The sequence below is a fragment of the Neovison vison genome, chromosome 3 (genome assembly GCF_020171115.1).
Source record: "Neovison vison isolate M4711 chromosome 3, ASM_NN_V1, whole genome shotgun sequence".
NCBI classification, from domain to species: Eukaryota; Metazoa; Chordata; class Mammalia; order Carnivora; family Mustelidae; genus Neogale; species Neogale vison.
The window spans coordinates 198225316-198242050 of record NC_058093.1 but is presented as its reverse complement, the minus strand read 5'-3'; the positions used below and the strand labels follow the sequence as shown (position 1 = coordinate 198242050).

Sequence of the window (16735 nt, the reverse complement as noted above, 5' to 3'; positions counted from 1 at the left end):
AAATACAACCCGCACCAGCACTGGGTCCCGCACTCCAGCGTTACAGTGAGAACTGCCTTCTTTGCAAGCAAGAGGCAAACTCTGTGACAGCCTCAGTGTTTCCACTCACAGAGCAGACTCCTCCCGCCTCCCCGCCAGCCCCTGAAAGCCCCCGCTGTTCTTGGGTACACGAGCTTTCAGCTCTGGGACACTGCTTAGAACTTGTCCCTTACGTACACTGCGCCGCCGCACAGCTGATCCCTTACATCCGGCAGAACAACATGCGCAGATGTGTCTTTTGTTTCATTCCAGAGGCCCTCACTCTTTCTTTACAACACAGCACAGTGGGATCTATTTTTTCTGCCATTTATCACATCCAACATCTCCCATTTGTTCCAGCGGACCGCCTCTGTTCCGAACTCTAAGGCATCCCCTTCCCCAAGGTTCCTGCACGGTGAATAACCACGTGGCTACATCAGATAGTTTTCCGCACCTAGTGATCCTTCCTGACTAGAGTCACACATTCGAGGAAAGCGCTTCTTCCTAGAAAAATGCATATACCCACAGAGACGCAAAATTCTGCAAACAATTAGAAGAGGTTCAAGACCTCCCTGAATCATATCTACAGATACCAGGTTTAAAATCTCTCCAATCTCACCATAATTCATGATGCAGAGAAGACTGGGGCCGGGGCCAGCCCACGGGAGGCGGCAGAGACTCTGAGTGACCCCATTTTCAGAAGCATTCAGTAAATGTTAACTGGCAAGGTACAAACAGGGCGGAGCCTATAAAAAGCATGAATTCACCTGAAAACCAATAAAAGCAATCTTTATAGGCTATTATTTTATTCTAACACTGTATTTCATTTGCATGTGCCTAAATCTGAGCCATGAAAGCACTTTGCTTCCACTGAGATCTACGCTGAGCTCTTGCCAACATGTGTAGTAAATACAAGGCCTTGGGGTCTTTAGATTTGCTCATGTGACTAAAAGGAAATGATTTTTTTAAAAAAATCTAATTTACTCATGATCTTCAAGGTGTTCTACCTATGTACACGAGGAGTAGTAAGAGACCCAGAGGCCTCCCCAGCCTTGAAGGGCCTGCGGCAGCCTGAAACCCTCCCAGGGGCTTCTCCACTCTCCTTGGAGCTCACCGTATTGTGGCTGCTCTCTTCTGGCTCCTGCATTTATTTTTATTGTAGTACAGATGCTCTGTCCCATTCCAGCTGGGACACAACACTCAGTCCTTCCTGTTTCCAGAAGCAATCCACTTGGACCAAGCCTCTCCAGACTTTACGGAGGGATTCTGAGGTCACAAGTGTTCAGCTATGAAACCCCTGGGTCCCTCTCTTCCAACGACCTCTCCGGTTCTACTCTCTTTTCCTGTCCCAGACTACCCTGGGAGAGTCCAGTTCTGTTGGTTCTTCTCACATGAAGCCACTCCGCTCTCTCTAGGTTCCACCCCCAAATTTAGATGCCCATACCCAGAACAAAAGAACTCCAAACAACGGGAGCCATCTTCCTTACTAGGGGCACTAGGACTGTTTCCTTCCTGTTGTATTACTAAATGCTAGGCAGTTCATACAGGTTTGCTTAGTCCTTCCAACTATTTCACGAGTTAGGTACTTTCAAAACCGTTTTATAGGTGAGAAACCCGAGATTTGGGAAAGCTAAAAAACTGCATAAGGTCACAGAGCAAGAGTTCTGCCAACCTCAATTCTCCCGCTATCTCTATCTTAACCCGGCAACACTATTTATGTTTGACTCCTGCCCGGTGGTGGGGTCAACCTCTTCCCCACCCCTCCCCTTAGGTCTGATTCCACCATTGAGGAATTTTTCCATGTGCTTCTGATTATTTGTCTTTCATTCACCTGTTTTGTTTTGTTTTTTTCTTCAAGCCTGAGACTAATAGCAAGTTGTACAGAAAAGTTAACAATTTTTTTTTTAGGATAACAGAACCAAGAGTTGGGAAGTCCCTCAGAAAGCAGCATGTCCAGGTTCACACAACACTAAAGAATCTGACAACTTCCATATCACACAGCACTAAAGAATCTGACAACTTCCTCAAGGTGGCCGGCAATGGGCTTGGGTGCCCGTGGTCCCCACAGCACACCTCCTGGATGTTTGGGGTGCTCTGATTTGACAGAGTTCTTAATGGTGCAATCTGCCACTTATTCAGGGCAAGTCAGGAACTGTGAAGTCAGCCTTGACTTCTCTCTCACCCTAAATCTTAGCAGGCACCCAGAATGACTCAATGGTGACACACGAGCCCGCATCTGACCGCTCTTCCCAAGCCCTCTTGTGTCAAAAAGGCCAGTTTGGTATTGCTGCCACCTTCGTGGTGGGAGTGGGATGCAGACTTGCCCCTCAAAACCAGCAGATGCCAGAACCAGCGTCAAGGAACAGGGGCCGCCGCAGCTTCCCCAAGGGGTAGGTTACACCTGACCAGGAGCGGGCCGGTCATCAGGGACTAGAGCAGGACTCTGCAAAATGAAATGAAAGCTTGTGGGCACAAGGCAGGTGATAGCAATGACCAAGATGGGTCACAGGGAATGTGAATTTGTTATCAACATTCCAAAATCACTAAATTTTATATACAAATCCAGCTTGCTGGTTTTCTCTTAAAAGAGCAGAGTATGTGGGAGCTTTTGGCCTATATTCTAGCACAGAAATAAATAGCTACAGCCAAGTAGGGGCCGTCCCCTCAGTAACTCACACCTCAAGTTTGCAACAGACCTTCCAACTCCTCTTTGAGTTATTCCTGATGCAATGTAGTCATTTCTTACTTGCTTGGGTTGTGATCTTTGGGCCAGGGTGTCCTCACAACTCGGGTTTGCTGGGACAGTCCCGGCTTAGGCCTGTGGGCCTCATTAACAGCACCCCTTTACTCAATTGCCCGGTTTGAAAAGTAAATTATATGGTCACCCACATAGGCATAATATACAAGTCACCCCCCCCCATACACAATGACCCCTGAATTCACACAACTACAGTCAAGCACAGAACCCTGTTATAAAGTGATTTTATTAAATTGATTTGGACATACTGTAGGTCAAATAATATTTTCCAAAGATAACAATTATGGACCTTAAAGCTCGACATAAAATTAGTAGCTTCAAAAGTGTTAGTCATATTCCCCAGCAACAGCATGATAAAATAATTCAACTATGTAGAAATATAGAACTCTAGGACTAGCTGGAAACTCAGAAATCATTTAGCCTAATATCCTCATTTTGTGAGAAAACTAGACTCAACGATTAGGCAATCTGCCCAAGCTCACACACCTAATAGTAATAAAGCTAGAAATCAAACCGATTTTTCCTAAAACTAAAATCCTACTGATGATATTTCAGCTGTCTCTCTACCAACTAAAAGTCTAGGCGGCTCTCTAACGCCGCAGGCTACCGTGACATGGACGAGGGTAAGACACTACAGTAAATCGTAGTCGAGGGCGTTAGGCCTGGAAGGGGCTTTACCCAGGAACTAGGCTGGCCCTCTCCTGGGCAAGGAGAACACGCAGGAGAAGGGACTTTCCAAAGGCTGTGAACAGAGCTGTCTCGATGAAAACCCAGAGAGGGACGCAATGATCCCCGAACCCCATCTCTAGTTATATGGCCCACCCACTAAATTATGTGCTCCTTTCAAATCTCCTTTATGCCTTAAGGTTTTAGTTACACAAAAACCCCTTCCAGTCAAACAGAAGAAATTAATTCAAATATGAAGAGAAAATCAAGCTTTGTTTCAGTATTTTGATGACTATTTCGGGTAATTCATTCCAACCTCTTAAGACAGTTGACAGACACCACGAACCTATTCACCCATTTCAGAGCTTCAAAGATGCTTAACTTCTCCCAAGACTTCCTGAGCATAAGGACTACATGTGGGAATCAATGGAAACAGGAATGAGAAGAGAAAGTTAAAAATTAGTTGCTTTTTGTTCTCATCATTGGGGACTTTTGGTCTTCTAAACATTCCTTGAGTTCTTCCACATGAGTTTTTAATATCAATCTAGCCACAAAAAGAAAGGAAAAAAAAAAAAAAAAAGAACGAAAGAAAAGAAAAGAAGACAAGAAAAAAGGGCCTATAAAAGTTGGGATACTGAGCAACACAGTATCTCTCCCCTCCCCGCTGCTCACTCTGCCCCAGTGCCTGGCCGCCTTCCGCTCTGCAAACATGGCAGCAGGGCCAGCCAGCTGGTGCTCCTAGCTTTGCGCGCTCCATTCCAGTGCCCCCCTCAGAAAGGCCTTCCCTGACCGCTGTCTAATGATGCCCCACCCCCACCCCACCCCCACTCTAAATCATCACCCTAATTTATTTTCTTCATAGCACTTAATCACTATCTCAAACTACATTATGTATTTTCTTACTTGCGTATCATCTGTCTCCTCCACCAGAAGTAAACTCCATGAGAGTAGGGCCCTTGTCTGTCTTACTCAGTGGTATTCCTAGCACCTAGCACAGTGCCTGGCACATAGGTGTTCAATAAATACTTGTTGAATGAATGAAGAAAGGAAAGGAGAGAGTGACATAGACATTCATGCCTAAAAACGAAGGAATACCTGATCCTCAATGAAGGTATTGAGGACTCCTACACATTATTGCCCAAAATTACAGGAACAGAGACTAAATATTATTAGTGACTCCTCCCAACAGCCACTTCTCCTATGGTCTCCCCTAGTTAATAAGGAGCTCCACATGCTACAAAAGGAGCCCAAGAGGGCAATTCTGGATGGAGAACGTTCCAACTTTGCTTGCTTGCTTCTTCCTCCCTATTTACATTCAGCTATTTCCAAAAAATTCAAGTTAAAAATATGTGATGTAGCCACTAGAAAATTAAGTCTAACATAGAGACACAGTGATTAGCAGAAACCACGACATGTTTTTTAAAAAGTTCATGAAAAGTTCAAGGGCATGTATGTCTGCCAGTGATTTCTCTGATGGGCCAAGTGAATGGAAATTATGAGTCACCTAAAATCTAAAGTGAAATTTAATGCCATCTAGGAAGGGATGGATATTTACGGGTACTGCGAGGACATACGGGTAAAGCGGGCTCAGAAGTAATGAGATCTATGGAACGATATGTAGGGGCTGAACCGAAGGATAACCTCAGAAATACCAGAACACTGTCTTTGTGAGAGGTGTTTTCAAATGCATTAACCAGTATGCCTGAATTGAGGGAAGGAAGGGCATGAGCTCCTGAAAGGGGGATGTCTGGGGTAACTGTTAGGTAAAGTGTAGACAGAAGGTGACTCAGGAGGCTAGGCAATGATCAAGGTTTCCTGTGTCATATTTCCCACTACTGAGGCATCAAGCCCAAATCCCAGGAAACACACACCCATGACTGGGACCTCATGGCCCATCTTGGGCAGACACTCAGAGGGATTCCAGATTCAAAGTCAAGTTGTGGAACACACTTGGCATGAATCAAAACAAAAACAAAAACAAAAACAAAAAAACCCCAAAAAACAAAACAAAACAAAGCAAATCTCACATATGCCTCTTCAAAAAGAATGTCCTGCTGGGGCTTGCTGTAAAAATTTCTTGGATCAATGTAGGTATTTACAGGGTTTCCTTCCTAGTGGCACTTATGGGTTTTAAGATTTCTAACTCTTAGCAAAATGCTCTATATAACTGATATTTTGAGATGGTTTCTCTCCTTTGTATGCACTCTCTGGTGGATGCAGAGGCTGGTGCTCTGACTGAAGGCCTTCCCACACTCATCACATTTAAAAGGTTTCTCCCCAGTGTGCACTCTCTGGTGGATGCAGAGGCTTGAGCTCTGGCTGAAGGCCTTCCCACACCCACAACATCTATAGGGTTTCTCCCCAGTGTGCACTCTCTGATGGATGCAGAGGCTCGAGCTCTGGCTGAAGGCCTTCCCACACTCATAACATTTATAGGGTTTCTCTCCTGTGTGAACTCTCTGATGCATGCAGAGGCTAGAAGTGTGCCTGAAGGCCTTCCCACACTCTTCACATTTAAAGGGTTTCTCTCCGGTGTGGACTCTCTGATGCATGCAGAGGTTTGAACTATTACTAAAGCCCCTTCCACACTCACTACAGACATAGGGTTTCTCACCTGTATGAACTCTCATGTGAATTTGAAGATGTGAGCTCCAATTGAAGGCTTTTCCACACTCATAGCACTTATAGGGCTTCTCCACTGTGTGTATTTTCTTATGTCTGTTAAGTTTTGTTGTAGTACTAAAATCCTTACCACAATCATCACATTTATAGACCTTCTCTCCTGTGTGGTCTCTCCAATGAATATGAAGTTCTGATATATGAAAGAAACCCTTGTCACACTTGTCACATTTATGGGGCTTCTCAGCAGTGTGAATTTTCTGATGCATAAAAAGATCTGCTCTCTCAGAGAAAAATTCCCTACACATGGGGCACTTGTAGATCATTTTTCCTATTTGGTATCGTGATTTAGAGGAAAAAATTTCTGTACGACTACTATAGTTACAGAATTGCTATCTCACAGAGTCTCTTATTTGGCCATTCTGGCAGTTTATCTCAGGCTTGCTCTATTAGGTAGGTCTAAGGTTGGCCCAAGCTTCTCCCTGCCTGTCTTTCTATGGAAGATTTCTTCCTGCATAGTGCTCCTCACTCAGTATTATTATTGATCATAAAGTGACATTTACTTCCACATGAATTCTGTAACTCATTAACACAGAATTTTCCTTTAGATCCTGAGTTGTCAACATTCCAAGGGGCTCCCAAGGTGCAAACCTCTGTGTTTTTAAGCCCCTGGAATCTTCCTTTTGTAGAATAATCTCGTACTTCCCACTTCTAGAAAAAGGAATGCACAGTGTCGCCTGTGGTGGAGGGTCTCGATCCTGTGTAGCCTCCCCTTGAAGAGTCAGTAGGACACTCTGCCTCCTACACATCAGACAGGAGACTTTCCAGGAAGCAAGCTCCTCGGGTTCCAGGTGTGCCAATCCTTCCTTCTGGGGATTCCCTACATGAGTCTCACTCCAGTCTCCTGTAACAGAAACATAATATATTGAAAATGCCTCTTTTTCCAAAAATTGCTATTGGCTCCATAATTAATTTCATAAAACTGTGACAGCAGCAATACAAACCTTTTTTGATCTTGGGGAAGAAGCTCTCTTATCTTCCAGAGAGATGTATCTCTTGGATTTGCAGGTCTGAAGAAGAGAATTTGTAGATATCATGCTCCTGTTCATAGTCCAAGTATATAATCCACTTACAACCACTTACTGTAATCATCTAAACAACATCAAGGGAATATTATTGAAAAAAGAAAAGCAATCCTAAGACCCGATGCTGTCCTGCATACAGGAGCAAGAAGGAAAACTACCTCCGCTTTGAACTACAGAAGGGACACTGTTTGCTTTAGAACTAAAACATCCCATTTGATAAGCCTTCCGATCTACAGAAAGAGTAAATCTATGACATATTGGTACTGAATGTCACTCTCTGCTTAATTGTCCTCAATGGTTTCCTGATACACTTAAAATAAAATCCAAACCCTTCAGTGAAAACCCAAGTCCCTGCATGACCTTGCCTCCACTCTCCCCCACAGCTTGCTGCGCCTTCTGTTTCAGTTCTCAACACCCCAAGCTAGTGCCTGAAATACTTCCTCCCCGGCCTGGCATGTGGTTTGCTGTGTCAGCTGCCCCTCCCTTACCTGAGGAGGGTCCCTGGCTGAGACTATTTTAATCTCTTGTTTGATTCCTTCAAAGTACACAGAACTTGTAATTATCTTATTGTTCCTTGGTTTCTGATACATCTCCTGTAGTAGATGTAAATGCCATGATGAAGGAACTCTGTGTGCTGCTCGCTGTTACATTCCAGCGAAGGCGAAGTGTTCAATTAGTATTTGTATAGTACATCTATGGAGACTTTTATGACAACCTCTCTCCTCTAACAGACATACCCCACTTCATTCGGGTACAGAGGTACACTGCCCATTGCCTTATTACCAGTCCTCTGACAACCAACGGGGGACAAAATACACAACAAATAGAATAATCAGGAAATAAAATAAATCCCAAAATATTCTATTTGAACTCTTGTGAGGCTTAGGACTGTTTTAGAAATCTTTTCAACTCCTGTATTCTATAATCAGCAACTGATACTGCAACTAATTAATTTATTAAATGAAATCAATGGATCTTCTTAAAGTAACACTCTCAGTAGTATGTCTCAGACAAAGACAGGGTAATGGGCAAATGAGATCTCTTCAACATTAAAGTGGCAAAATAAACTGGACTGCTTTTAAATGGAAGTGTTAGGATTATGAAATTGAACTGGATATCCAAATTTCAGAAAAAATATAGTCAGTGGCTGGAAAAATTACATACGCATTTATCCTCTGCTCTGTAACTACACTACTAGAGATCCATCCCAAGATACACTGGAAGTGATTGATGTCCTAGGTTATTCACTGAGGCAGTACTTGTCATGGCAAAATTGCAGACAACCTAAGGCCCATCCACAGGGGACTGGTCCAATCAGCTCTCGTACTCCCTCACAATAAAATGCTGCTTAGCTGCTCAAAAAAAAAAAAAAAGGAACAAGGAAGAACACTATGCACTGAAATGGAGACCCCAGACATACTGTTTGGCAAACAGAGCAAGACAAAGAACAGCATATAGCATATATACCATAGTAACTTTTGTGCAAAGCAGGGATGGGAATGTGATTGTATGTATTTTTCACATAACATGCACAAATTAACACAAAGGATAACACAAAACCAAATGGAAGCAATTATGTATGGGAGATGAAGGAGCAAACATGAAGTAAAACTCTTCCAAATGTACCTTGTTAGGTAGTTTTGGCTTTGGAGTGTGTGTGTGTATTTGTTTCAAAAATAAAATTAAATCAAAAAAAGGAAAATGACACCCAAAATTTTAAAACAAATGAAGAGAATGAACCTTAATTGTCAAGTTGCTAACATCCAAAAAGGGCTTCTGTGTACCACATACTGAGTGTACATATTTAGTGGGACATATTCTGTTGACCAAAAAGAGCTGCAAAGAGGAGAGCCTGGGTGGCTCAATCAGTTAAGCATCTATCTACCTTTGGCTCAGGTCATGATCTCAGGGTCCCGGAATCAAGCCCCACATCGGGCTCCCTGCTCAGCAAGGAGTCTGCTTCTCCCTCTGCCACGTACCCTGCTTGTGCTCTCTTGCTCTTTCAGATAAATAAATATATATATTTTTTAAGTTGCAAAGAAATCAAACTTCTCTCAATAGTTTAATTGTTAGTTGTAACAACACTGGTGTGTTTAGAAAGATTAAGCAAACAAGTAATTTTGTTAATGTTGTTAGGAACCAAGATTCAATGTAAGATAAATCAAATACAAACATAAAATCAAAGTTAAGGAAAAAACAATCCAACATAAAATTTGATTTGTCAGTTTGAATTTATGTCTTTTTTAGCTCTATCCACCAAAAAGACCTAGAAGCAATAACAACCAATAGCAAAATACCCTTCCCTTAAATACCCTTCTCCACCAAAAGACACAGGGATCCTTGAAGGAGCAGCTGATTTCAAGGCCAGAGCAGCATTTTACAAAATGAGCCTGGGACATCTCATTATTCCAGAAAACGAGAGTCATTCCAAAGGAACACCAATGCCAATTTATGAAGAGACTCCCACTGGCCAAAAATAGGACAACTGAGCATCAAAAGGAATAATGAACACAATCTACTGAAACAAATTAAATATACAAAACCTCCGGAGTTCACAATGATTTCAGGGGTGAGGAAAGGGGACAGAGGGGAGCAGAGAGACAAAGAAAGGGGCAGACAGAGACAGAGATTCAAGGCACCGAATAAAACTAGGCCACCAACTTAGACAGCATGGTGGGGAAGGGCAGAGGGAAGGAGAGAATCTCAAGCAGACACCCCGCTGAGTGAGGAGCCCAGTGCAGGGTTCAGTCTCACAACCCTGAGATCGTGACCTGATTCAAAATCAAGAGTCAGATGCTTAACTGACTGGGCCACCCAGGGGCCCTTCTCTGAAGGATCTTTTGAGGTAATGCAACAACCCAGCTAATAAATGTGTAACCCCAACAAAATATCTGACCATATATCTGACCACCAAGAACTTCACATTGCGAGGACCAGGCTGCTGTCATCTAAACCCACTCACCAATCTTAGCATAACTCAAAAGAGGAGCAACTAGACCTGTGGCCCCTAAGTATGATGTAATAGGAAACACACAGCCTCACTCTGAAATATTCTTGCCAAAAGATTGGACCAGAGCCTAACCAAGACTCTAGACATCATTTTTATTTAAAGGAACAAGTAGGGATAGAAAAAATGTCAGGAAGCAAGTAGGAAACTATCAAAGCGTGAGGCAGTCCACAGGACAGCTGCCTGTTGTTTCAACAAGTAAATGGCCTGGAAACGGGGAGTCATGGGGGAGAGTTACCTAACAATCAAATGTAACAGGAGGCCCCTCTTTGGAATCTGATTCCAATAAATCAGCTGCAGAAAGGAGACAAGTGAGAAACAGGATTAGGGATGGGGTTATCACATTGTGCAAGAAATACAGCCAACTGTTTTAGGTGTGTGAACACCACTGGAGTTGGGTAGACAAATGTCGGTGTTCCCAGAGATGTATAAGATGTTGTATCTCTGTGTGTTTAACTGAAGTTTTTTAGGATTAAAAAAAAAAATCAGTTAATGCTGAGAAGACATTCCTTTCCCACTCCCCTTGCAAACACAAACCAATCCCAGAACCAGGTACACTGTACAGACATGAAACTGAACTAAAGAAGTATGATTTCCCAAATGGCTGACTTTTCCAACCAACCCTGAGCACATAAGAATGTGCACAGCATCGCAGATGTCCCTGGGGAGAGAGGAGTCTGCGGCTTCAGGACAGGGACAAGCGGAGGACAAAGGCGCAGTGCCGCAGTCCACCCTCCCTCCCTCATCAGCCAACTCAGACACTGCATGGCTCTCCTCACTCACTTGGAAATGAAGCAGTGGGGGTCAGGGCGCCCATCCAGCCTGGCCTCAGGAGAGACTGACTCGGCTCAGAGGGCAAAAACTCCACCCCAAAGCTCAGAGACATGAATTCCTACATGAACTCCCACCAGAGTTTCCCTCAAGGAGGTTATCAGTCACTATTCCTTCCAAGCAAAAATGCTCAAATATACCTGTAAGTCTTACCCCATGGTGGGATTGGGTAAGCTACATTCTGCAGGAAAAAGAAAAGAAAAGATAAAGCAAGAGAAACTCCAGCCAATTCTCCACGTGATCACCCAAAGAACAAGAGGACAAACAACAGTAAAAAGAACCACCGCCGCAAACGTTCCTAAACATCACCTGCCCCATGGCCCCACACGCATAAAGAAGACTGGCAAGCAAGGGAGCAGGCATGAGCTACAAAATCCTACAGATCCCAGATACACATTCCCAAGATTCTCCCACTCAAAACATGTTTCATATCCAACATCCCGTAAGAGCTTTGAAGGGGACGGCCTGTAGGAATGTGGGACCACCCATCTGACCTCAGGAGTAAGGAGCTTTGCCCCGAGGTCTCCAGACACTACCCAGGGCAACACTCAGTCTCCCCACATGAGAGTCAGGAGTGGGCCAGCAGTCTGGAGGTTCAGTCTACAGCGGGGAGGAACTTCCTCCAATAGGAAGTTAGAGTCTGCTGAGAACTGAGAGAGAAACTGCTTCAATTCAGCCCACGAAATCCCCACCTTCCGGGAAAAAAGGGCCTTCCTTCTGTCCACTGGAATCTCTGCCTCAGCTGAACGTTGTCACGTGAAGGGATTCCCAAACCAGCACTGGCCTCTCACTACAGCTGACAGGGAGGGATTGGCAAATAAACACCTGAAGCTGCGAGGCGAGGAAGTAAGAAATGCGCCCTAAATACACAGAAACGGTCCTGAGGGCGCAGACGCTCTGGGCGCTGGCGCTGGCACTGGGAAGGGCCATCTGGAGGTGGAGGTGCAGGACTCACAGCTGAGAGGACAGAGCTGTCGCCCTCTGAGGGCCGCTCAGGGCAAGGGCTCCCCAGCCTAGCCCGGGAGGCAACGCTGAACCACAGCCTGAGGCTGTGGGTGACACACAAGGCCCCTGCACTGGCCCTAATTCTCCTTGTACGCATACATGCTTGTGGGGGAAGGGGGCCCCTCTGGTCACAGCTGCAGGGGGCAAATGGCAAGAGGAAGGACAGTGAGGACACGGGTTTTCTTCCCAATCTTCAACCCAAGTCTGATGCAGAATACAGGTAACAGTCCGTCAGCCCTGAGGAAGCCCATGCTGTGCTGGGAGGAGTGGATGTGGATTTTTTTTTTTTTTAAAGATTTTATTTTATTTATTTGAGAGAGAGAGACAGTGAGAGAGAGAATGAGCGAGGAGAAGGTCAGAGAGCAAAGCAGACTCCCCATGGAGCTGGGAGCCTGATGTGGGACCGATCCCGGGACTCCAGGATCACTCCCTGAGCCGGAGGCAGTCGTTCAACCAACTGCGCCACCCAGGCGTCCCTGGATGTGGATTTTGAAAGAGATTTAAACATACTTTTTACATACACCTTTTTTTTTTTTGACTCTCTTTTACACTGCTGACCAAAAAGTACTATTTTGCCTGGGAAAAAAAGAGTCCACTAGTTTTTCATGAATTTCTTGTTAAAACGATCCTATGGTTGCAAACCGAAAACTCAGAGTAGAAGGACCCAGTCCCCACAGGGCAGGTGTTAGAGATGACGACACTGAGTGCACCACATGGACAGACAGCGTCCCACGGGGATGCCAAGACGACGGAAGGCATCAGAGAAATGCCAGCTGTTCAACCACAGAGTGGGGAGGTCAGGAAACTTGGACCGACGCTCCAGAAGGCTGGACCATACTCTGCGCTGGCTAGACATAAAATCAAGACTAATCACCCTGACTCAGCTGGAGAGAAAAATCCACGTAAACTCCTACCAGAATAAGCAGCCAAAAGCCCAACATCAGACTCTGCAAACACCTGTGAAGCCAGATGCCGCACAACGCCACACGGTGCTATTCTGAATGAGGCGGACTGGGACACGGGAACTACAAAGGCACACACACCTGGCACCGGCACTGGTGACAAAGAAGAGAAAATTGCTGCAGAGCCACTAAAACCTCCCAGTCAGGCCTGTGAGGACATAAGCTTGCAGAAGGGCTTGCCAGCGGACCCCAGACCAGAGCCAGGGAGACTGAGGCCCACGTCTTGTTAGCGCTGACAACAGAGGAGAGGTGGGGACTGGTGAGGGAGGAGGTCTGCTGTGGGTACAGGACAGGGCTGCCTTCGCAAGGCTGGGGACTGAAAGATGCAGGGCAGCCGCTGTGTGAGTGAAGTTCAGCCAGAGGAATGGGAGACCGAAAAGTGTATTTCTACTGAGTCTTAGAACATGAGGCAAGTGCATCACCTAACACAATTTTGCATCTGTTTCCTTTTTAAATAACCAGGATAATGTAGATGCACAAGCCTATCACCAAAATAAAATAAAATAAAATGTTTTCTATGCTACCAGCCAGTCAAAAGGGGGAAGGAGCGTGCTCTGAAAACCCAAGGACAGATAACCGTATCATGGATCATCTTCTTTACTGAAATGCCGGCCGCAAAGCACTCATGTTTATCACTAAGATGCTGACACCCAATATGGACCTGTAGCTGCCCATAAAAACTCACTCAGGTAATAAGACCGGCTCCTCACGTCAACAAAGAGGTAAAGGAGCACAAGAAGCAAGCACAGCAGGTGATGGATTTAAACCTGGGTGAAGGGTACACAAGGGTACATTTTGTTATTTCCTCTACTTTTGAGTTTATTAAGAAATTTCTCTAACAAAAATAAAACCAGTAAGCCTTTGCTATGAGATCCCTGTAATGAAGATGGGAAGTCATGAGAGAGAGACACACCAGCATTCTTTTCTTTTTTTTTTTTTTTTAAAGAGAGAGATCACAAGTAGGCAGAGAGACAGGCAGAGAGACAGGGGAAAGCAGGCTCCCTGCTGAGCAGAGAGCCCGATGTGGGGCTCGATCCTAGGACCCTGGGATCATGACCTGAACGGAAGGCAGAGGCTTAACCCACTGAGCCCCCCAGTAGCCCCCCAGCATTCTTGATCGCAGAGCGACCTCAACTCTCTCGGCAGGGACACTGCTAGCCTGCGCTGGCCACACACAGCACCGCCCACAGACAAGGACAATACTGGCAGGCCAACATAGGAAAGGCTGACCTGTCTCCAGGGAAACCCAATCACTTGACCACAACAGCCTGTCCCTCCAGCTTTCTGACTCTGCTAATCCGATAGCATCTTTCCTTTGTTCCCAGAAGACCTCCAGTCCGCTTTAAATGGTTTTCTGTCCCACTAATCAGACCCTGTCTTTCCTTCCCACTTCCTTTCCTGGAGCAGACTTCGCCGCCCCACCCCTCTCACAGGTCACCCTCCTCTTACATCACCATGCGAACGCCGTACCTCAGCTCTGTCATCACCAGTAATGGCACCACCATCTCCTAAATCCGTCCCAACCACCCACTCTCTGACCACCTGGTGCTTCGTCCCCCGCCAGCAGACTCCAAGCACTAATCTCTCCATCTCAGTGAGAGCTCCTCTCCTGCATTCACTGTGAACTTCCCTGTCGCCTTCTCCCTGTCACACCATTTTAATAACCCCCTGACCTTCTTCAATCAGTTCTCCACCTGCCCACGCCGACACCGAAGAAGCTGAAGGATGCCCGGCTTTACTGGATCCGTGATGACAAAGCTCCAACCTCCTGGGCACCAGGCCTCCACACACTCCTCTGGAAGTCTCCATTTCACACTTCCCAGGATTTCCAATTGCTGCTTTGCAGTCCTAAGAGCAATGTCCCTGGTACCCTTCTTTCTCCTCAAATCTCCTGTGTCTCCTCCACCTCCCTCTCTTGGGGCTGATAACCCGCCACAGTAACTGAGAAAACAGAAGCACCCTGACGGCAGTGTCCTCGGCCTCCCGCAGGCAATCCGGCACTGGCTGCCTCCGCACCTCGGCTCCCTGCCACCCCCCGACCTCCTCCCTGCAGGCAAGCGCCCTGAGCCTCACAGGCCAGCCCTTCCCCTTGTGCACAGTCAGCTCTTCCTGAGGCCTCTTCAAATTAAATCCTGCAATCATTCTCTTTGCCAGTAACAATCTTGTCCTTCCTACTGGTTCATTCCCACAGAAACATATTTCTAGACCCCCCCCTTTCTGAAGCAAACTTCTTTGGATCCTACAGCCCCACCCCACCTACCAGCTGAAATACCCGCTCTCCTTCACAGCAGAACTTCTTAGGAGCTTCACACGCTTCACCTTCTCTTGGTCAGGTCTCTGCCTCTGCCCTCCCCTGAAAACCACTCTTATCCAGTCCGTTGTGAGCTCCGTATCGCCAAATCCAGTGGACACTGGCCTCATCTACTCGATGGGACCATATGCCACACTCTCCGCGGCTTGCACCGTGGGCCCTCGCCAGCTGTCCTGCCCCCTCACTAGCCACTCCTTGTTTCCGTTACTGGACACTCCTCCTCCTCCTCGGCTGGACTTCTAAAATATTGGGGTACTACAGGGCACCACTGTGAGATCCCCTTCTTCCCGAGTCTATAACCTCTCTTCAAGTAACCTCACCCAGTCGCATGGCCTAAGACGCCACCTGAGGCGGGCTCCCAAGTTCCACCTCCAGCCCAGGACCGCATCACCAACAGCACCCCAAACCCAAGCCTGCAGCCGGCTCCTCCCTCACTCCACCCCAGAAGCATCCACACAGGAAGCCACCTCACTTCCTCTTCCCCGCATCTGCCTTCCTCCATGACTTCTGTCCACTGCCTGGCCTTGTCTCTGCGGCCATGACAGCCACAGCGGCCAAGCTCAGACCAAGTCCATAGCTGCTCAGTCGGCCATGTCTTAGCTTCACTCCTGCACCTCCACAAGTTGTCAGCCCAACCGTTTAAAAAGAATGAAACCAGGCCACACCCCTGTTTCAACCCTCCACTGCTCTTTCAAGTACGTGCTCCTCTGGCCGGGACGCACGGGGGACACCCAATCTCACCCCTACACCCTCTCGCACACCGCACACCACCTCACTGGTCCCATTTCCAGTCTCCAAACTCACCAAGCCTGCTCCCCCTCAGCGCCTCAAAAGCTCCCCTGCCCACGCGTCTCCCCGATGCTCCGGAGCTGGCGTCTTCTCAGCAGCCGGGGTGTCTCAGGGGGCGGCGCTCCATCAACCACGGCAGCCTGACTCACCTCCTGCCCTGCGGGCGCTCTCAACACAACGTTCTGCTGGGGTTTCTCCCCAGTCCCTCTCCAACAGCCGTCTTAGTTAGTGTGTGTATTTAAGGATGCATTTCCTCGTTTGTTGTCTTCCTCTCCCTGCCTCTTGAGTGCCAGCACCCAACCAGCACGAGCTCAGAGAACAGCGAATTTACTGAACATCTGAGGCTCTTTCATCTCTTTGTGTTCCACAGGGCACCAAGCAACAAATGTTTATCGAGTGTGTGCGCCCTGGGCAGCAAGCACGAACACTTAGTCTCTTCCTGTGTGGAAGTTACCGTCGTTAGCAGGGAGGCAGACATCATCAAAGACATCCACAAGAAATGTAAAACCCAAGCTATGCTAAGTGCTACGAAGCAGCCCTGGTCAGGAGGGTCAGGGAGACCACCCCAAAGCAGCAAGAGCCGGGAGCTCAGCTCGACAGGAGACAGGTGACCACAACAGACTGGGAGAGGGATTAAGGCCTGTATGAGAAGGGACAAAGCGCCCAGAAGGGACACAGGGTGTG

At 46.7% G+C, this 16735-nt stretch overlaps 1 protein-coding gene across 3 annotated transcripts in view; it reads right to left on the bottom strand.

Moving 5' to 3' along the window:
- Positions 1-2984: 2984 nt before the first annotated feature.
- The window catches only part of ZNF664 (zinc finger protein 664), a 44634-nt gene continuing 30883 nt past the window's right edge, over positions 2985-16735 (bottom strand). For all 3 annotated transcript variants that reach the window (XM_044243517.1, XM_044243518.1, XM_044243516.1), the window contains exons 3-4: positions 7066-7131; positions 2985-6965 (exon numbers count right to left, since the gene is read on the bottom strand). In XM_044243517.1, the coding sequence (XP_044099452.1) occupies positions 5602-6387 (786 nt within the window). In that variant the 5' untranslated portion in view covers positions 6388-6965; positions 7066-7131 and the 3' untranslated portion in view covers positions 2985-5601. The remainder of the gene's footprint in view (positions 6966-7065; positions 7132-16735) is intronic.